This window comes from Eptesicus fuscus, chromosome 16, assembly GCF_027574615.1.
Source record: "Eptesicus fuscus isolate TK198812 chromosome 16, DD_ASM_mEF_20220401, whole genome shotgun sequence".
NCBI lineage: Eukaryota > Metazoa > Chordata > Mammalia > Chiroptera > Vespertilionidae > Eptesicus > Eptesicus fuscus.
In genome coordinates, this window is record NC_072488.1 from 22,889,992 (window position 1) to 22,913,300 (window position 23,309).

At 33.4% G+C, this 23,309-nt stretch overlaps 1 protein-coding gene and 1 pseudogene across 1 annotated transcript in view; one reads left to right on the plus strand and one right to left on the minus strand.

Annotated features, from left to right (window-relative positions):
• LRPPRC (leucine rich pentatricopeptide repeat containing) overlaps positions 1 to 23,309 on the minus strand; it is an 88,726-nt gene that overhangs the window by 56,075 nt on the left and 9,342 nt on the right. Inside the window, exons 2-14 of the mRNA XM_028140007.2 lie at positions 19,757 to 19,953; positions 18,290 to 18,412; positions 15,132 to 15,253; positions 14,969 to 15,027; positions 14,257 to 14,343; positions 13,544 to 13,670; positions 13,102 to 13,246; positions 12,631 to 12,776; positions 12,070 to 12,175; positions 11,881 to 11,988; positions 7,831 to 7,949; positions 6,329 to 6,422; positions 2,846 to 2,912 (exon numbers count right to left, since the gene is read on the minus strand). Coding sequence (XP_027995808.2) covers positions 2,846 to 2,912; positions 6,329 to 6,422; positions 7,831 to 7,949; positions 11,881 to 11,988; positions 12,070 to 12,175; positions 12,631 to 12,776; positions 13,102 to 13,246; positions 13,544 to 13,670; positions 14,257 to 14,343; positions 14,969 to 15,027; positions 15,132 to 15,253; positions 18,290 to 18,412; positions 19,757 to 19,953 — 1,500 coding nt within the window. The remainder of the gene's footprint in view (positions 1 to 2,845; positions 2,913 to 6,328; positions 6,423 to 7,830; positions 7,950 to 11,880; positions 11,989 to 12,069; positions 12,176 to 12,630; positions 12,777 to 13,101; positions 13,247 to 13,543; positions 13,671 to 14,256; positions 14,344 to 14,968; positions 15,028 to 15,131; positions 15,254 to 18,289; positions 18,413 to 19,756; positions 19,954 to 23,309) is intronic.
• On the plus strand, positions 22,411 to 22,948 carry LOC114230274 (calmodulin-like; annotated as a pseudogene).

Here is a 23,309-nt window from a genome sequence, read left to right on the forward strand (position 1 = left end):
ATATACTCTCAAAAATAGCCTTAAAAAAAAAGGTTAAAAGTAAAAATTCCCTAATAATCTTGAATAAGCTCACCTTACCTAAGCAGTTCTGAATTTAAATAGTTTTTACAGGTGTCTTTGCCTACATAGGTTAGACAATTTAATCTATAAATTGGAAAATTTTAGGAAGGCATTGCACTTGATTGGTAATCAGTGACCATTTCTTGAGCATATCAACTTACAGAAATACTAACTTACCTCTTAACTACTACTTTCAAAAGATATGAAGAAAATATTGTTGGTTTTTCAAAATTATTGTTGGATAGTATAAAAAATTAATCTTGGCCAAAACAGGTTACAGAACACATGCTGGAACTATTGCCTCATAGACCCTGGACCTACCACCAGAAGGCAGATTATATTAAAGGTAGCTAAGTATCCCCAAAATCGCATTCCAACACTGAAATGCATACTCAAGTTTCCCTTAGAATTAGCTCAAGTGACTACGATATCTCATTTAATGTTCTATAAATTCTAACATTTCTGACAATCAGGAATAATTATTTTTGATACAGAGTAATTAAGTCAATCTGTTATGTGCTAATACTCACAGGAGTTGTAGGTAGTTAATTTGGACTCTATTAGGAATGTCAAATACTCATCCTTTTGCAATCCCACTGTTAACAATTGATTCAACAAGGATTACCAATGGCTGCTAAAACCAGAGTGAAAGCTGCTAGGAAATAGGATAGACAAATTGTCTCAAAGTATTACCCCAGACTTCTTACCAATTACAAAGTGGGTAAGGTTCCTTTGCAGAGGAGACATAGGGAAACCACCCCCATAACCAAGTGTTCAAACTTAGTTAATGGCACCATTATTTGACACCTGACATTATAACTCTTGAGACAATAAGAAATCCTTATCACCTACTAGAGGACCAATGCACAAAGATTCGTGCAAGAATGGGCCTTCCTTCCCCTGGCTGCTGGCACCTGCCCTGCCCCTGGCAGCTCAGGCGCCTGCTTATGCAAATTAACCTGGTCTTTGGTGGGTTAATTTGCATACTCACTCCTGACTGGATAGTGGACGTCATGAAGGTATGGTCAATTTGCATCTTACTCTTATTAGTGTAGATGAAGTATTCTAGCTAAAAATGTTCAATCTGAGTCTGATCATGAGAAAAAAAATTCAGACAGAAATGTGGCAGGTACATTCTACAGATAAAGTAGCCTGGACTCTTAAAAAAAAAAGTCAGTGTCATAAAAGACAAAAAAGTCAAGGGAACTATTCTAAATTAAGAGAATATAAAGATAGCAATCAAATGCAATGCATGACATTAATCAAATCCTCAATAAAAAATAATATGACAGCCAGGTTTCAGCACCAAAAAAAAAAAAAAAAGGTAAAACAGAACTATGACAATCTAAATATGGTGATATTATAGCATTATTAATTTTTTGGAGTGATATTGGTATTGTGATTATACAAATGACCTATTTTTAAGAGTTGTGAGCTGAAGGATCCAGTATTATCTGTATGTCTACAACTTCAAGTGGTTCAGCAAAAAAGAAGTAACAGTGTATGTACAAGTTTGCCCCACCTCAATGTGCATATACATAGCTATACATATGTCTATATCTAAAGAGTATATAAGAAAGCAAGTAAATATTGAGAAAGAGTATATAAAAAAAGCAAGTAAATATTGAGAAAGAGTATATAAAAAAAGCAAGTAAATACTGAGAAAGAGTATATAAGAAAGCAAGTTATAAGAGTACATAAAAAAAGTAAATACTGCAAAATATCAACAAATGGTAAATCTATATAAAGGGGGTATGTGGATGCTTCCTTTATTATTCTTTCCATTTTTCTTTATGTTTAAACTAGAGGCCCGGTGCACGAAATTCGTGCACGGCGAGGGGGGTGTCCCTCAGCCCAGCCTGCACCCTCTCCAATTTGGGACCCCTCGAGGGATGTCTGACTGCCCTCTCACAATCCAGGACTGCTGGCTCCCAACTGCTCACCTGCCTGCCTTCCTGATTGCCCCTAACCACTTCTGCCTGCCTGCCTGATCACCCCCAAACCACTCGCCTGCCAGCCTGATTGATGCCTAACTGCTCCTCTGCCAGCCTGTTTGTCCCTAACTGCCCTCCCCTGTAGGCCTGGTCACCCCTAACTGCCCTCCCCTGTAGGCCTGGTCACCCCTAACTGCCCTCCCCTGCAGACCTGGTCCCAACTACTCTCCCCTGTAGGCCTGGGTCCCCCCCAACTGCCCTTCCCTGCAGGCCCAGTCGCCCCCAACTTCCCTCCTCTGCCGGCCTGATTGCCCCAACTGCCTTCCCTTGCAGGCCTGGTCCCTCCCAACTGCCCTCCCCTGCTGGCCATCTTGTGGTGGCCAACTTGTGTCCACATAGGGGCAGCCATCTTGTGTGTTCAAGTGATGGTCAATTTGCATATTACTCTTTTATTAGATAGGAAGGATGTTTAAAAAAAAAAAAGTGGGAAGAAAAAGGTCATTAACATTCCCTGAGCACACAGAGGAGTAATTAAATATTCAAAGTACAAATCAAACATACATATAAATTTGTCTATAACTCCAATTCACCATAACTCAAATAGTGCTTTCTTCAATAAAACAAGACCTTTACCAAATTGGTGTGTATTTCTTGGAAAATATGGTATAAATGGCTGCATAAACTCAATTCAACTTCTTAGTAGAAAGAATCAAATAGATTTAAGATTATTTCAGGTAACTAGGACATTGGAAGATTTGGAATAATATCTGTCTTTTCTTATATAGTAGGTCAAAAAGACAGTAGAAATCAGACTGTATTCAGGTAAAGGACATATAAGGTGATCATCTTACCTCCTAAAGCCTAGAATTAGGGAGCCTCTCACAGAAGTAAGTGAGAAAGGCAATGTATTTGATTCCACTGCAAAAGAAAATTGCCATCATTAAATCTGAGATCAAAGACAAAAACTTAAATTATCAACTTATTTGGAAACACTTTTATACTAATACCTTTTAATACTCATTTCAGAAATTTTATTTTTAAAATGGAAATACTTTCATATATAATTAGTTACTAGATATTGCAGTATTATATACTATATTCAATATAATACAATGTAAACTATCCATTTGAAACACTTTTACTTAGTTTTTACGTGTACATATATAACTAATAAACTTATTCATATTACTTCATATATATGACAATAACTAATCTACCAGCATACTCAGAGTCAGCCTGGTACAAATCCTGAGGCTGCATATTAAGGGGCAGTGTGGCACTACAAAGGGACAGAATGTAAATACCTTATGGTACCCCTGTCCTTTAAAGACAGCAGATGAGGAGGAAAACTTTCCTCGGAATGGGATTGGGTTCTATTAAACCATTCACACTTTCTCATTCTATTTTCCACTATGATCAATGACAAGCTTTCATGAAAGAGTAACAACCTGAAGTCATAATAAAATAGGCCTTTACTTTTTACATAATCTACATATATAAAAGCCTAATATGCAAAGTGTCCCCTCGGGAGTTTGACCTACCAGGAGTTTGACCTACTGGGAGTTCGATTGCTTGCTATGTCATGCGCTGACCAGAAAGCGGCACGGAATGAAGGAAGGCCCCGGCCGGCAGCCAGCAGCCAGGGAAGGGAGGCCCCAGCTGGCAGCTGCTACGGACCCTGCATGAATTTCGTGCACTGGCCTCTAGTTGATTTATATTGATCTTTCACTTTTCTGGACATTTGTTTGCTCTACTACTCATTTTGTCTTTTAACAGTCTGCATCCTTGTATGTTTCAGTACTGACATTGTAAGCCTTATTGGCCTTAGTATTAGAATCAGGCCTTAAGAAGCAAGGGATGGAATCACAGTAGGTTATCTCCTGAATATATTTTCCCTGTCACTGCATTAAAATGGTGGCATGTAAAATAAATAAATAAAAGTAAAATAAAATGGTATCCTGTTAGCCCTGTCTGGTTGCTAAGTGGTTAGAACATCAGCCCTCGAACCGGAGGGACGAGGGATTGATTCCCAATCAAGGGCATGTACCTCGGTTTGCTCCTTACCCCCAGTTGGGGTGCATGCAGGAGACAACCAGTCAATATATTTCTCTCACTTCAGTGTTTTTCTCTCAATCTCTCTCTCTCACTCTTTCCACAAATCAATGGGAAATATACTCAGGATATTTATTTTTAAAAAGTGGTGCCATGTTGTAAATAATTAACTTAATCTTTTCAGTAAACATGTAATTTGGGTACTGAATGATCCAAGATGAATTGAATTATAGAGGAACTCATAGTGGAAGCAAATAATGAAGACAATTAGTAAACACGGTTTATATGAAGATTAAGATATTATTACCTGGTTAACTTAAAAAAAAAAAACCTCATGGGAAAAGTCACAGTAGATTGTAACATTATTTACTCATCTCTCCTAAATGTGAATAAAAATTTAACCCACACACATAAGGAGAATTGTTTTAGACTACCTGTTATATCCCTTCACCAAGGAGCATTAGTTTCTCAGGGTTTTTTATACAATACTAGAGGCCCAGTGCACACAATTCGTGCATGGGTAGGGTCCCTAGCGTCTGCCGGCCACCAACCGGGGCCTCCCTTTATTCCACCCTGGTGGTCAGCGCACGTATAGCAAGCGATCGAACTCCCGGTCAGTCAAACTCCCAACGGGGCACTTTGCATATTAGGCTTTTATATATATAGATTTAGTCACTCAAGGAAATAAAGTCTTTCAGCGACCTTTAATTTGCTTGATAAATTAATTTTCCATGCTTACAAACACAAGTGGGAAAATGTTTCCTACTACTCCACAAACCCATCTAGATAAGCCATCGTTGTGATATGGTAACCAAACGTGCAGACCTAGGAGCTACCAATAGTGATTACCAGCAATTACAGAATTAACTGAACTCCAGAGACCTGCAAATCAAAAGAGAGGAGGCACTGACAGGAGTGAATTGAAATACTCTAGTCTTAAAGTTCCCAGAATTTCTTTTCAAATTTAATAAACAATCTCTTAAAATTTTATTTTTATACTATTCAAATTAGTATTTTACAAAACATTGTCAAGTTTTTATTTGTTAAAAAGGCGAGCAGAAACATCTTAGCAAGTTGAAGGCTGCTGACAAAAAAACATCTAGTTTCCTTAGCAACAAACAAGTCTGAAAAATCAAGAGGTTGACAATGAAGTGTAATGGATGGTATGAAAACGAGTAATGGCAGCTCTCATGTATGTGCCTAGATTCCTCTGCTAATGTTTCTCTGTTTTCATCTAGTCACAATGGAAAATCTATATATTACATACAGTGGAAGGCAAAATCAATACACTCAGACAGCAGCCAGCATTAATACACAACCTTCAACTCAAATAACTATCCCTTTATCAGTCACTAATTTTCACACTGAATATTTTGTCTTTTCCTTACAATATTATGAACTATTTTAAATAACATATATACAGATAATATATACTATTTATCTGTTTTTTACAAAGCTTCCACCTATAAAATTGAATATATATAGATTTGAAAATTAATTGGAGCTTAACTTTTAACATACTAGGGGTTAGAAATTAAAGTTTGTGTTTTATTTTTAAACAATATCTTCTTTACAAGATCTGAAAAACTCCCAAGTAACATCATAAATATGTTAAAAAATGAAGACTTTAAAATGTACTATGGTGAAAAAAATGAGGTTGAAGATAGAAAATCTTGGTTCTAGCCAAATCACTAACTTTGGGCAAGTCATTTAACTTCTCTTTGCCTTTCGTTATCTATCAATGGAGGTAATTTTATTAACATGATGAACATTGTAAAGCACCTTTGCATTTAAAAGAATTTAGTAAAAATTTGCTGTGCTTTTGTTAATGAGGACTGGCTTTATGTAACTTACAGCTAAACCAGAAGTTAGTTTAACAAACAGTTTCAGGCACAGTATCTCATTATGATTGTCACAACTTCCACAAAGTAGATACATAGATAGGTAATACTGTCCCCATTTCATGAAACTGAAGCAAAGAAAGGTAAAGAGACTTATTCCAGGTCCTATAAATAAAACCCAAGTCTTCTGGGTCCCCAGTTTTACCTACCACCATGTTATCTCTAGGTTCTTTTAACTTTAAAATTGCATCCATATTATCCACAAGATTATATCATAAACTGTCTTATCAGTCTGACTTAAAACATAAAAACTTCCTTTCTTTCAAGGAAATTACCTTGAACTACACTAAGGTAGGCATTGAGGGCAATAACTATCCTGTATGCTTTCATTAGTAACTAAAACCACACCTATCAAGTTTACTGCTAACGTTGCATACTTACAAAATGATAAAACATAGTCTAAGTTCCCATTTATTGCTTCACTTCTCAATTCAGCTTGAGAAATTATATTATTGTCAAATGGACATCCATTTTCCTAGGGATAAAGCACATTTTAATATTATGCCTTAGCTAAAAACATTTTGATATGCTATTCAAATTTCATGTTTTCCCATTTATTTATACCACCATATTCTGATAATCCTTCGTTTCTAGAACAATATGTAAATCAAATAACTGAACTTTAGCAACAGTTCCAACATTCCAAATTAAATGCTTATCTTCAAATTCAGATAATTTATTACCCTTAGAATGCCTTCCTTCTAGGAAAAATTTACTATTGATAACATTTAGAACAATTCTCTAATTTAAAATAAAATGAAAATTGAATGCACTAATCTAAAATGACATTTGGGGCAGTTAGTGAGGTAAAAATAAAATCTAACTTATCTCCAAATGGTTTTCACTTTTCCTAACATCATCATTTGTTTAATAATTTAAGTACAGAAGCCAAAAATTAGCTCAAATATACGTTCTAAGTCACAGTATAATAGCACAATATTAAAAACTACCCAATCAATAATAAGCAATGAATAAAAATAAATTATGGTATATCCATACAATAACACAGCACGCAGGCATAAGAAATAATTGGTGGAGTTACATACTATAATGGAAAGGTGCCAAGTTAAAAAAAAAAAGGAGATTTATGGAAATAAGAATATGTAGGAAATTACTTTTTTAATATATTTCTTTAACAATAAAATATATACAGGCTCAAAATACCCTGCTAAGAACTCAGAGTAGAGAGGTAGAGACACTCAAGACCTAAACTCTACCTTTTAGGAGGTTGTAATTATGTAATTACTTCAAAGAAAGGAAAGAATGCTCTAATATTAAAAAAGTCAAGGCATTATGTGAATAACCACCTAGGAACCAGATATTTTGAACAAAATATTTCTTATTAAAGTATTTGGTGCTCTGCCATGTTGTCCCTAATTGTATGTAGCACTTTGTTTTGAAAATGGAAAATATGGAAAGTGCAACCCTTGCTGATCCAAAAGTCAATTTCTTCATAAAGGCCTTCCCTATTCTCATGGAGACAGGACGCATTGGTTAGGAAAATAATGCTTTGGAGTCAAACAAAAGATTATTTTTAAAAAGCAGAATAGTAAATATACTGAGTGTATTATGAAAATTCATACAGAAGTGAAAAGTAATATTCAAAAAATGAAATATAGCGGCATTACATAGTGGGATTAAGGAGCAAATAATGTTTTATTTAAATACTTTCTGATATTGGCATATTGTCATTCAACACACAAAAATGATGCTTTAAGTTTTTTTTAGTTTTACCAATATTTTTACAAAACTTTAGAAAACTGCATACAAACACGACAATTTTTAGTGCTCAGCTTAATGACTTTTTTCTTTTTAGTCACACAAAACATTAGGGAGGCAAGACATTCTCTTCAATTATGAAATTAAATCGTATTTGAACTCACCTGCAATACAGCACGAACTGACTTTACACTATCAAAGGATGGAAACACATAATTTACGTATGTCTCCTGATCAGGATTTACTCCCATTTCATGCATTTCTTTGAGGACTTTAACTATACCTATAAGATAAAATTTAAAAGTACAGAGATGAAGAACTTGGAATAAATTAACAAAAGATCAGAAAGTTTAGTTCATTCAGCTTCTGAATCACAATGAAGAGTACTCAGCATTTTGTTTGCCTAAAAAAGAAAGCAGAAAAACAACAGAACTGGGAAATAAGATAAGTGAAATTCTGTAATATAGAAAAGATTATAATAATGCTCCCTACTTACCTCTTAGGGTAGTCATAGAAATTAAAAGAAAACAATGTGTGAAACCCTAAAAATATTAAATAAATGTTAATAGTAACAATGATTTAATTTTCTCCTGTTTTAAAACACTATAAGAATTTTTTAAATTTCCTTAGATATTATGTAGAATAAATGTAGCATAAAGTAACCATATAATTGATTTTCTAATGTGTGAAAATGGCCAACATACTGATAACTTTATTCTGTACAAAACACTTCACCCAATCATCTACACCTCAAATACCTCTTATTCTCTTAATTCTTTTTTTTCCCCCCCAATAACATTTATCAGGAGGAAGAGTATATTCTGCTTACTAGATGACCTGTGTTACTAGCATTTATAACATATGTTTTTTCTAACCAAAACTAAAATAGGTTTAATAAGATCTGGGTTCAGTCACTCCCTCAGATAAGTTCAGTCACTCCCTCAGGCATTCTCAGGAAGTATACCAAAAATATTCACTTCAGTAATATAGTCAGGCTCTGGCTGGTGTGGCTCACTCAGCATCGTCCCATATACCAAAAGATTACAGGTTTGATCCCCAGTTGGGGCACATACAACTGACTGTTTCACTCTCACCTCTCTCTCTCTCTCTCTCTCTCTCTCTCTCTCGGCATGTCCCCAAGTGAGGAATTTTTTTAAATAACAGTATAGTCAGATGGGAAGAAACATTTATCAGTAAGGAGACAAAAGGTGACTGATCTGACATACCTACATCCTGCTAAAAAATACAATTCATATTTCTTTTTTAAAAAGATTAAAATAATCCTAACACGGATCCCAAAGCTCTGTGAACTTAGAAAATCTAAACTAAGACTAAATAGTCTAATAAAAAATTTCAAATATCGTCATAAGAAAGTTTATGAATCTAGAGGAAAGTTTCCACCAAAAAAAATTTAAAAGAATTAAAATAGCCCTGGCCGGTTTGGGCATCAGCTAAAAGAATTCAAATTTTTGGGAAATATAAATGGTTTACCTGATCAACTTTCACCAACTATGACCATTTACTTGATTTTAGACTCTAATCAGAGCACTCACTTTATTAGGACCCAATTTCTTACTTTTTAAAAATACTCTCTATTCAAACACTTCAGTCAACTGGCATTTAGGCTTTCTCATCGGCTCTTCCTTATATTTTACCCTGCCTTTATTTTTATTTTTATAGTTTCTAAATATACCAAGAGATGTAGATCCTTAGTCATTCTGGGTTATTTTCTCTTATTCAGGCCAACTTGCTAAAGTTCTAAGTGATGACTTTTCCATTTGTGCCACAAAGAAATATACTAATAAGATGAACAACGAGGTAGTCATTTTAAGTCTGTCTTAGTGGCTGGTCATGGCTAAATTCGCAGCCAGAAAAATTCCAGAATTCAATAAAATTTGATCACCCTATTGTTGAAAACTCTTGGTGCAATTTGATTTGTCCCTAAATATCTTTCTTATCCTGAATGGTTTTATTTATTCCACAGGAAACATTCCTCTACATCCTCCATCACTATAGCCATTATTTTCTTCTTTTATATGTGACTTTCCATGGACAAAGAACAAAATCATTGCAGTAATAAGAATGTTAGTTGCTCACCTAACACTAAAGAAACTAGAGACTACATACTGCCATTCCCCTGTTACATGAAGGAAGATTGTAGAATATATTACTTTACTACATTTCTGAATCTCCTGCAAAGGAGAAACTAGTTTTTAAAAACTGTAAAACAACTGACAATATCTTATACTCTCAAGTTACCTTTCTCAGCTTTTCTATTTTTCCAGATAAAACCTTCACTGACTCTGGGAGGTTGGGGAATGGGTGAAAAAGGTGAAAGAGATTAAGAAGTACAAATTGCCAGTTATAAAAATAGTTACAGGGATGTAAAGTACAGCACAGGGAATAAAATAATATTGTAATAGCTATGTATGGTATCAAATGGGTACTCACAAAGATGATCACTTTGTAAGATATATAAATGTCTAAACATTATGTTGATATACCTGAAACTAATATATTGCATGTCAACTGTAACTTGAAGACAAATTAATTTTTTAAAAGACTTTCACTGATTAAAAAACTTGGTAACACTTTTTTAAATGTCCTTAATGCAAAAATCAGTATCTAATTTTTAATCAATAGCTAAAAATTTTCATAAAATAAATTCAGCATGTTTACAAACATTTAGTATGGAGGTGTTATGGTATCAAAAAAAGAGTATTTAAAATAGGAGGGCAGAAATCCTCACAGGTAATCCCAGCACTACTGACAGCTAGATGTGGAACTTAAGGTCACTCACTGAATCTTTCTGTGGCTCTCAGTTCCTTCATCAATATAATTTGAGCTTTCAATAAGACACCTCATAAACCTAAATTCTAAGGTTCTTAGAAAAGAGATTCAAGACAAAAAGCCCACTTTTCTACTAGTTTGAGCTATATCTACAGAAAAAATTACCTGAATTCTTTTGTAAGTACTAAGTAGTGAAAACATGATATCCAATTCAAGACTAGATACAGGGCTATGGTTGAAGAAAGCAAATTTACCTGATGAAGAAACAAACATTTAAACAGGGGTCCCAAAAATATTTTCATATCTGTGGAAAGGTGGACAATACTTACATGCCCACACATTTTCATGGAACAATGTAAACTTTCTGTGGTTCAAAAATATGGATTAAAGATTACTTCTTCAAGCTTTCAGAATTGGAGGCTATGCAAAGAGTTAATCAACTAGCATATTGTTTTCCAAAGATTTTTCTAAAAAGGATTTAGAGACTTTTATAGCCAGAAACAATTAGGGAATACTTGTTTCACTATTTCCTTTAAGCCAGAAGACAGCTATATATTTAAAATAAAATTGCAATATGAAAGTCTGCTAAAAGCACTTTTTTGTTGTTTGTGCGTTCTGTTTGTCACCCAATGTCATACTAACAACTCTGCATTTCATTCTAAGCACATTACACTTCGAGATAAAATGAAAAAGACCATTTTTTGTTTCCCCAAGGGGGAAGTACTTCCGTTAAAAGCATCTTTTTATGATACTACTCTTTCTGAATTACCAATAATGCAAACCAAAGAATTAGATACTGTACTCTAAAATTTAATATTTGTTCAATTCTTATTCATATCCTATAGACATCCCATGTGTACAAGAAAAAAGTATGATAAGTGCTTAAATGTACTTAAGGACCTGAAAGACTGAACATTTCTGCCCTTCAATCAGCAGGCTGTCAGGTCATGAGCACTCATTGTGCAATAAAAGTTTTTCTGTCTTTCTTATTTATTATTGTAACTCAGCTCAGTTAAGGAGAAAACAGACTGGTCCACAAAGAAAATGGCTTAATTATATATAACTTTATCTTCAATAAGGCTAGGCAAACTTATTTCAAACTCTATATATAAAATAAAAAACTAGAGTCTTAGAAAAACATAAAAATAATGAACTATTTATTAAAACTATACTCACAAGTTTGAATATCAAAACCAGAGATGAATTAATAAATAAAATCAATGTAATTAAGATGAAAGAAATACATTACCATTTGGCTTTTTAAACGCTGATGATATTTTACTATGATTTAAATCAACTCAATTTTCTCAGATCTCATACTCAGGAGTTAAGTATGCTTTCCCATAGAATTCAATTAGATGTGTATAGAAACTGTTACACTGGATCTCTGAACCATTATAAATCTGTAAAAGGCAAAACCTAACCTTGAACATTTTTCTCCTTCTGATGTCCAACTAGCAATGGCCAGAAATAATGAGTTCTGATAGGAAAATCTTCTTCCTGCAGAGCCTTCATTAGAGCTTTTGCCAAATCTGAAAGAGATACCATTAAATATTACAAAGCTACCTCAGAAAAACTTATTTATGTTGGTTTTAGCTATGAAAATATAGTACCAGTTTTATTGGCTAGTAAAGCACACTGCAGTGTGAACTGCAAAGGAGATCCATGCAGCTTGGCTTCCTTTAACTTCTTACAGTAGTCTTTCAGCTTCTCTGCAGGCTAGGGGGGAAAAAAGAACACATTAGCTCCCTCTGATTTTCTGCAAATACTCTAACACTTTTGGGTTGAAAAGTCTGAACCTCTCATCCTCTTTTTATCCGTCATCTTACAAAACAAAAACAAAGTTTTCATAGTATTTATGTTTGGTCTAATCTCATAACAGGTCCTTATACTTATTTTTTTTAAATATGTTTTTATTGATTTTTTTACAGAGAGGAAGGGAGAAGGATAGAGAGCTAGAAACATCGATCAGCTGCCTCCTGCACACCCCCCACCGGGGATGTGCCCCCAACCAAGGTACATGCCCTTGACTGGAATCGAACCCGGGACCCTTCAGTCCACAGGCCGACGCTCCATCCACTGAGCCAAATTGGTTTCGGCAGGTCCTTATACTTTTTAAAAATCTCATTTTACTACCTATTATATTGTCTACAAGGTAAAAATGGACAGAATACCGTATTCATAGTCACACAGTGCCGTAAAAAGAAACTGCCAAAGTCATTCAGACCATCTTCCTTTGATAAAGGACATGCTAATAAAACTTGCAATGCTGTATCTTCCAATTTTTCAGTGACTAAAAGTAAAATAAGGTTCATTGCATCTGGAAAGAAAACAAAGACATCCTTTGTTACCGAACTGAATAATACTTTTACACTTTAACCAATATGAAAGACAAACTTATGAACTACAAATACCAAAAGGATATAATACTATCCTTTAAAATATCCTAAATAATAATGGAACACTTCCACATCAAAACATTCCAATGTATCCATTAACTCAAGTTTTTTAGTTTATTAAGCTGACTTTGAGTCCTATGTTCATCTATCACAACCTCCCTATTGTTAAAGAATGCCCCTTTCATCATGTAAAAACGGTAATTTAGATGATTACAAAAATCATGAAAGTAAAATTTATAAAACTACCTGGAATATATCTTCTTTCATATGCAATTTTGTCCAAAATTTCTGAGACATACTGAGGATACCCAGCTTTACTGAAGCTAAAGATAATTTGCAATAAATCACGGTCCATAAGGTAAAGATCGGACTTCTCCACCTTCTCCAGAGTCTATAGATAGTTCCAGAAATTAGAAGAATAAGTCAGAAAGCAGTATTTTTAAATTAAAGCTAAATATATTAAAATACAAAAATTTTAATTAGGAACATATATCATCTAAAGATTTGGGACTTCTTTTATAAAACAGAAATATTCTGCTTCAACACCAAGGTACCAAACTATAGGAATTCTCCTATAAATACTATTATTTTCAAGAGATACCTTTAAAAACAGATATAAACTATATTCTTCTGCTATAAGTTTATAAAAATGATTTTAAAGTATGTTTATTTATACAATAAGCCATACCTGCTTAACATGGTCAATGTCACCCTTCTCAGCATACACATTCAATAAGGCTAGATATGTGTCTGGACCAGGCTCAATTCCAGCCTCTTTCATCACTGTGAGAATATTTTCTGCATTCTTCATATCTCTGTAAGTTAATTCAAAGAAAATAAAACAGCTTACCATAATACCGCCAAATGTAATATATCATTCAATCGCAAATGTATATCTATACTTATCAAAATTAAAAGCATGGTAACATCAGAAAAGGAAAATACATATTAAACTGGTTAAAGGTTTTAGAAATAAAGATCATAAACATCCCAAATTTTTACAGGCAATTTTTACAAAAGAGAAACCGAACTGTATAATAACTACATAGACATTAAAGAATGTGTATTCTTTCACTAAATGTGTTACGATTCAAATTTACCTTTTTAGTAAATTATTCTTCACACCAAAAAAATATTTTTCAGGGCACTAGCAGATCAATTAAAAAACTTTACAAAGTCAGTTACTTTTGATCAGGCCCAATTTTTAAGACTGAGCATTTTCAAATAAAAGTTTTGTGAAACTGATAAATTTAAAAATAAGGTATTTTTTAAATGTGCAGGTTCTATCTCACATGCTCAAACTTTTTTTTGAGGAGGTTGATAAACATGGTTTAAGATTTTCTACACTATTTTTCTATAATTTAAACCTCGCCTGAGAACAAAACTTTAGATTGAACATACCCAGCTCTTGCATGCCCTGTAACAAGGGCACTGAATACTGCCTCTGTGACTGGAAGATCCTTAGTTTTCATAAATCCAAGAATCTTGCTGCAATAAAAAATGAAATAAAAATACTCCTTGGAATTATACATCAAAAACACTTTCTATAACACATACACACAAAACCCCATTCCTTGAAATTATATCAATAGTCTTGAAGTACTCTTGCTAAAAATAGTAATTTTAAAAAATCTCATTGTTTCTTCTATGCTACTAATTAACCTTTAAAAAGCATAAAGTTTAATAAGATTGTACATTTCAATATATCCCTTATTTCCTAAACCCTCTATCCAAAAGTAGTAATACATTTTACACAGAGAAATGTTACAACTGATTTTATATGAACCTGTGAGACAAGTTAAGTTTTATAAATGAATACGATTTAAGTAGATAAGAACATTTCCTTTAGGAAATAATTTAAATAAAGTAAAGCTAGCTTTATGTCTCAACAATTTTAAACCTCTGCTTCAATAAATTAAATTTTTAATTAAAATAACAATTGTTACTTATCTTTCACCTGTTACATAAGTCATATTACCACATATGCTAGATTAGAATACTTCTGAAATAATTTCCCTTATTAAAAAGAAACTCAAAAAAGAGAGTGAAATATTCTAGGTTTAGAAGACTTAAATATTTGTTTGTTTATACATACTTTTATAGAGTTCCATACCTGGCACCTTCAATATCTCCCACATTACAATAAGCAGCAATCAACCTCTGGTATGTTACCTGGTAATGAAATGGGCCAGTTAATATTTTTAAAATAACATTTCTAGTAAAGAAAAAAAGAAGAGTGGATGTGACAACAAACATTTATAATAACAGCTACCTACACGATTTGGTTGAATGTTTGCTTCCTCCATTTTTGCCAAAAAGTCAGTTGGTGAAAATTTATGTTCATTTTGAAGGTAGACTTTAAGTAAAGCATTATAGTGACTTACATCATACACAGTACCTACAAGTGAAATTTAAATCAGATTTTTAGAAAAGCGCTTAAAATCATATTCTTTATCACAATGAAAACGTGTACTTAACAAACAAAAAGAGTAAATGATCACTTAAGTATTTCACCCCAAACTTAGACCCACTTATATAGAAAGCCTGTCAGAACAGATAGAGCAAGCTAAACTTGCAAGACAGTAATTACTGAATTACTATAGTTACAAGTAACTGCCTATTCAGATATTAGGTCTCTTACTTATGAAGCATAGTATTCCCTTCCTGTTAGAAAATGCTGACAATTCCCTTGTATTTAAAGTGACTGAAAGATCTTTCTACATAAAGCAGTCCTTGTCACATTACAGACACTGAGATGGATGGATTGTGACTATAGCTGTTTATACAGGTAGGACTATGCTGGCAATTCGCTTACTTTACTAACTAGGCTACTCAAAGACTTTGAAGATTCCAATTCCACTCCATACCCAGTTGCTGAACACCATTTCTATTCTGCTTTTATTAATTACCTGTATTCAAATGACCTTTGTTTTCTTTCTGCAACTATCTTGCCTAAGGCCGCATTAATTAAGGTTACCACTCAGACTTACTATACCCACTCATCACATCATGGTGATCAGATCAATCCAGTATTAACATGTTTTACTAAATTTTCAAGAATTAAATATCTTTTTATTCACCTGCCTGTGGCTACGTAAGCCTATGGTCAGTGTCTGCTATCAGCTTGAGATTCAAGGGAACAGAGACCTATTCTGTTAAATTAATATTTGGGGAATTTTTTAAAATATTATTTTATATTGATTTTTTTTAGAGAGAGAGGAAGGGAGAGGGAGAGGAAGAGAGAAACATCAATGTGAGAGCAAACATTGATCTGCTGCCTCCTGCACGCCCAATACCAGGGACTGAGGCTCTATTGAGCCCAAAACCTGGGCACGTGCCCTGACTGGGAATTGAACCCCCAACCTTTCGGTGCTCAGGATGATGCCCAAACAACTGAGCCTCACCAGCCAGGGCAATATTTTTTATCTTAATACATAGACATGTAAAGTGCTTTACTGTTTCAGACACTGTGCTAAGTTCTCCGCTTATAAAGGCTCAGTTACTGTTCACAATAGCTTTGAGGCAAGCATTATTATCATCCCCACCTTATAGATGAAGAAAACTGACTTTTACTTGTCCAAAGCCACATGGTTATTAAGTGATTATAAATTTGAACATAGGTGGTCTGCCTTGAAAGTGCAATCTCTTAACCACTATAATACTTAAACAAAACCATGTGCAATTCAACATCTGCTTTTTGATTATGCAACAAGGTTACCATATAGTAACTAAACACTTATTTTTTATTAAGTGTAATATGCACAAAGAAAGCATGATGGTCCTGGCAAAGAGGAAAACAAAGATGTTATGGATTCCACTCTCAAATAGGATATAGAGGAAAGACATGTTTGTGAACAATTACACTAGAAAGTAATGTGTCTATCTTTCTATTGAGGTGATAACATTATGACTATGCAAGGGCTTTTTTGTATTTTAGCACATAACTTTTTTCAAATATTTCTCCCAGTTCAACGTGTTTTTTATAAAGTATGCGACTTATTGACATATAGATATTTCTAGTTTTTATGGTCAATTCTTTATTTTCACTTTTCTGTTGCATTTACACTTAGAAAACTCTTCTCCATTCTAAAATATATTTATTTCATATCCACTTTTAAAAACTTAAAAAAATGAACCTGTCATCAAAATTAATTCTAGATTAATTCAAAACTCTCAGGGGAAGCTCTGTCTTTATTCTATAGTTTATATAAGTGCTACACATCACTTGAAGGATAGTCCTAGATATTTTATATATTTGTTACTACACTTGAATACTTTTATCTATTTTAGTTTCTAACTATGAAAAGTTATGGATTCTTGACCATTTAATATTTCCAACTATTTTATTGTAAGTTAATTTTCTGGAATTTATAGGCAAACAAGCACATCACCTAAAAAACAGTAATTTACAGTATTGTTTCACATCTTATTTCATTGCCATTATACATGATATTTATTAGTTGTTGGCTTTAGATTTTAACATGTTAAAGAAACACCCATCTATTCTTTAAATATTTTTTACATCAGAAATGAACATTGGGTTTTATCAAATGGTCTTTTAAGCTACTTTTTTTGGAATAAGTACTATGTTCACAGTTCAAAGTTTAAACTGTTTTGTATGAATATAAACATATAAACATTTTTCTTCAAAATGGCAGCACAGTATACACACTATTCTGCATCTTAATTTTTAATTATATTTTTAAAAATACCCATTAGTATATGAAGAAATCCTTTTAACAGTTGCACAATATTCCATTTTATGGACACTCCATAATTTATTTAATCAATCTCCTACTGAGGGACATTAAAATTGGTTCAAATTTCTTACTATTACAAACAAGCTACAATGAAGAATATCCTTCTGTAAATGAGAGTATATCTGTATCTAAATTCAAACAAATGAAACTGCTTAGTGAAATGGTATATGCATTTATAACTTTTGACAGACCTAAGTCCTTTGTATTTTGTTATTTTGCTTTTTAGCTTACCATTAAAGTAAAACTTGATATGAAAAAATATTTTATTCTTAATGCCCCTAGATGTCACTATAACTCACCGAATAAATCATATTGTAAAAAATTTGTGAATCAAGTAGCCCTTGTATAAAATTAAATTATAGTTTATTTAAAGAAATTATTGTTTTTAATATATTTTATTGATTTTAGAGAGGAAGGGAGAGAGAGAGAGAGATAGAAACATCAATGATGAGAGACAATCATTGATCGGCTGCCTCCTACACGCCCCCTACTGGGGATCGAGCCTGCAACCCAGGCATGTGCCCTTGGCTGGAATCGAACCTGGGACCTTTCAGTCTGCAGGCCAACGCTCTATCCATTGAGCCAAACCAGCTAGGGCTAAAGAAATTATTTTTTAACTAAAGGAAAAAAATATCTGCACCTTTTATACACACCACATATTCAAATAATCATACCCAATTCCTGAAGTTTGTCCCATATCCTATGAGCTAATTCTGTCCTCTCTGAGAGTTTTAGTTCAGGCAGGAGAGAACCACAGCTGCGCAGCAGAAGCAAGGCATGATTACCACCTGGGCAACCTATGAAAAAAGATTAATGGGTAACATTTAACATAGAATCAATATCATATAGATAAATATCAAATCTTAAACTGAAATCTAAAAATATTCAAAACTCTCTTGCCTCCCTAAAGATAATATTAAAGACTACCCGTAAATTGGAAAAATCCTATCCTAATCCACAAGTATAATTTACAATGTTACTAAATGTTCTAAGATTTTAAAAATTAGTCTGCTTTCTTAAGGCAGCTAAGGTTATGAATCTGTAATTTGAAAGACTATAGAATACAAGGAACCTAATTTATAAGCAGTGCTTACTGCAATTCAAAGGCTGTTTCTCAGTATCTTATGAAATAACACAAAGTAGTACAATTAAAACCCATGGATATCAATTTTAGGTTTATAAATAGTTACAGAATAATATCAACTTTCTTCTCCCTTTATCCATGTCCTTTATCAAAATGTCCCTGAAAGGTGACTTTAAAACAAAAACAAAAATATACTACTAATTGTTTGATTCCATTTATATAAAGTATCCAGAATAACATATGGTATCTATATGAACAGAGAGTACACTAGTGGTTTCTTAGGACTGGAAGAGATGGGAAGGTTTAGGAGCTGATGGGGGTATGGAGGTTTCTTTTTGGGGTGATAGAAATGTTCTGAAATTGTGGTGATAGTTGTACAATTCTGAATAAATCAAAAAAGAGAAAATGAAAAACATTATTCAAATGCACATTAATTATAACTGACACTTCTTTGGTATCCCTCTTCATTAAATTCTGTAGCTTCTTAATGTGACAAATTCATGGACGGGCTTTAGGTAAGCTGGTAAATGCTCTGAAACTACAAATAAAATTATGTGTGTTTGCATGTGGGCTTTTTGTGTGTGTGTGAGGGGATAGGGAAGTAGAGGGCTTACAAGCTTCCATCAAATTATCAAGTTGCATAAGTGATTCAAATAAATTTTAATAGCTAAGTGAAAGTGAAAGGGAAATAATAAAAGAGAAATGATTAACAGTGTTCCTGGAAATCTGTCATTTGTGATTATTTTAGGTAAAGCTGACACTAAACAAGGGAAAATAAGAAAAACTAATACCTTCCAAGAAAATTTACTACTAAAAGTAACTCTTTTATAAACTGTGAAAAGCAAAAGGGCAATTTTTATTTGATTTTGAAAAAAACACCTGAAACAAAATGTCTTAGTTACTCAAAAGTTTGCCCTGATGAGCTGGAAAGACAGAAAGATAACAAATAAAATAAAATCATGATCACTAGAAATCACAAATAAAAGTATCAAAGAGCTTGCCCACCAACAAGTACTTATTAAAAGTCCAACTTTTTAAACAGAAAAGTTTGAAATACCTGAGTGACAGGTATTATCAAAGACTTTTTGTAGAAGTGACTTTGGGATGCGGCCAGTTCTTCGGACAGAATTATCTAATCTCATGAGAGCCCAATCAAACTGACTGGCACTCCTTCTTTGAGAAGTGGACTCCTCTTGAAGATAATTCTTTTTTTCAGCAGCAATGGCATACAGCCTGGCTTGGCTCAGTAGTCCTCTATAAAATGAAACACAATTAATAATAAATTAAGTCAACTACTACCCATATAGGTCATCTTTTTTTAAAAATATATATTTTATTGATTTTTTATAGAGAGGAAGAGAGAAGGATAGAGAGCTAGAAACATCGATGAGAGAGAAACATTAATTAGCTGCCTCCTGCACACCTCCCACTGGGGATGTGCCCGCAACCAAGGTACATGCCCTTGACCAGAATCGAACCTGGGACCTTTCAGTCCGCAGGCCGATGCTCCATCCACTGAGCCAAACTGGCCAGGGCTAGGTCATCTTTTTGAGCAAAATTTATACAAAACTTTTTTATTAGTTACTAAATACATAAATTCATATTCAAAATGCAATAGCATTTTGCTCAGAGAAGTATAAACTGGTAGGCAAGAAAGTTTGACTTTTGCTTTAAATAAAATCAGACACAAATACGAATTATATGCAAAGTAAATATCTTGACTAATTATTAGAGTGTATTGATAAGGTCCCATATGGAAAACTAAGACAATAATATGGTGTGTACCTGATTTCAAATATCAAACTTAAAAATAATCCTATGTGTGAAGGAAACCATCATAAATCTTCGAACTGAATTTAAACTTTCTCTGCATTCGAATATCATTAATACAAAATTTCTAATTCAGAGATTTATATATATATTCCAAAATATTTTAAATTTTCCAATAGCAGCCAGTACGTACAAACAACTATATTGTATATACTAAGCATATGTTAACCAAATATAATACAAAAATACTTATTAATCCAAGCATGCCTTCAGGATTATAAACGCATGCTTGGCATGTGTGTATTTTTACCACAGTCAATTACCAAGATAAATATTTATATAGTAATAAGTTTTATTAAACTCTTGATTTCCTACCCTACATCATTAACCTGAAAAACCAATCACAAATTGAGTGATTAAGTATGTGATGTTACATTAAAGAAAGCTACACCAGTAGTTTCATCACAAGGTGATGTAAAACACAGAGGCAGCATTTGATACCAGACTAGAAATGTTACCACTGTGATCTGGGACAAATCACAACCACTCTGGTCTTAATGATTCCACCTAAGCAAATAAATATAATGAGGTGAAAATAAAATGGAAAAAATCAGGATACTAACTAAACAAGTCAATGTCACATTTAGTTGATTAAAATCTGTTAAATGAGCAAAAGTGCCTCATTGATTAGTCTGTTAAATTAGCAAAATTAATTAAATGCTAGATTACTACCTAAAAACCACAAAAGATACACTCCTACATATTCATTCCTTATTTTCAAAGGTTTTCTCTGGCCATTTATCTGGCTATTAGAACAGGTGCTACTAACCAAAGCCTTTGTTAATCAAGCAAACACAAAAATGATATTTTAAATCACCCAAAATAATGTGTCAAGTTCAAGTGCAGTCACATTGTTCAACAAAAGTTGATTATAGCAATTTCAAATTATAGTGAAATATATTTGCCCAAGTCTTTTATATAATCCAAATCTGATACTGTGAAAAGGCTAAATAAATTGTTAACATCAAGCATAATGTTTTAAAATGTTAACATCAAACATAAAACAAAATTCAGGCAGAAGACAGAAATGTTAATATACCAGCACAGCATTCTGAACACTCTAAAGCTAATTTTTCTTATAAATCTTTAATGCAGCCATTAAACGTAAGTGTGGCTTTCATTAATTAAGTTGAAATATGAATCTGCTATAAAATAAACTGGGATAGGGGAAGGATTACACATTTAAATCAAAGAATTCTTCAGTCTTCAAAAGGATTCTCCAGCACTTCCCCACATGGCAGTGCTTTCTACATTTATTATTTGGCCCAGAAATTATTTTTAAATTCACTAAACACATCCTGAAAGAGACAAAACTTTCATGGCCTGGTATGCTGTGATAGAAGGGAAAGAACAAGTCCAGGGGTCATGATGGGTCCATGCAAGAGAGGCATCTACTCATCAGCTGGCACAAGCTGAAGCGCACTGCTTCCAAATGCCGATGATCAAAAAAATTGATGTTACCACATAACCTGTCATAAATGGCTCAGGAGTTCCCCTCCTAAGACTCCAGCACTCACCACGAATATTCAGGTTACCCATGAATTTTCTGACACTAAACAAGGGAAAATAAGAAAAACTAATACCTTCCAAGAAAATTTATTACTAAAAGTGACTCTTATAAACTATGAAAAGCAAAAGGGCAATTTTTATTTGATTTTGAAAAAAACACCTGAAACAAAATGTCTTAGTTACTCAAAAATCTGGCATTTAAAGTTATTTTTCTTATTTTTAAAAAATTGGTGGTGGTGATTTTTATTTTTACTCTTCATTAAAAATAAAAAAATTAACAATTTTATAGTGGCGTGTCTATTTCAAAAAGCTACAAGAGATTAGTCTGAGTGGAGCGAGCGAGCTGAGTGGTTGTGTGGTCCATCTCGGAGACCAGTAGCGCTTGCAGCATGGCTGACCAACTGACTGAAGAGCAGATTGCAGAATTCAAAGAAGCTGTTTCACTATTCGACAAGGATGGTGATGGAACTATAAAACAAAGGAACTGGGAACTGTAATGAGGTCTCTTGGACAGAATCCCACAGAAGCCGAGTTACAGGACATGATAAATGAAGTGAATGCTGATGGTAATGGCATAATTGACTTCCCAGAATTCTTATAATAATGGCAAGAAAAATGAAAGACAGACAGTGAAGAAGAAATTCAAGAAGCATTCCGCGTGTTTGATAAGGATGGCAATGGCTATATTAGTGGAGCAGAGCTTCGCCATGTGATGACAAACCTTGGAGAGAAGTTAACAGATGCAGAGGTTGATGAAATGATCAGGGAAGCAGATATTGATGGTGATGGTCAAGTGAGCTATAAAGGGTTTGTACAAATGATGACAGCAAAGTGAAGATATTGTACAGAATGTGTTAAATTTCTTGTACAAAATTGTTAATTTGCCTTTTCTTTGTTTGTAACTTATCTGTAAAGGTTCCCCCTACTGTGAAAAAAAAAAAAAAATGCATGTATAGTAATTAGGACTTTATTCCTCCATGTTTTCTTCCCTTATCTTACTGTGATTGTCCTGAAACGTTATTTTAGAAAATTGATCAAGTATCATGCTGCATGTGACTTATTCTGGATACATCTAAGCCCTTCTGCACATCTAAACTTGGAGTTGATCAAATGAGGGAACATCTGGTTATGCCTTTTTTTAAGTAGTTTTCTTTAGGAACTGTCAGCATGTTGTTGTTGAAGTGTGGAGTTGTAACTCTGCGTGGACTATGGACATTCAACAATATGTACTTAAAAGTTGCACTATTGCAAAACGGGTGTATTATCCAGGT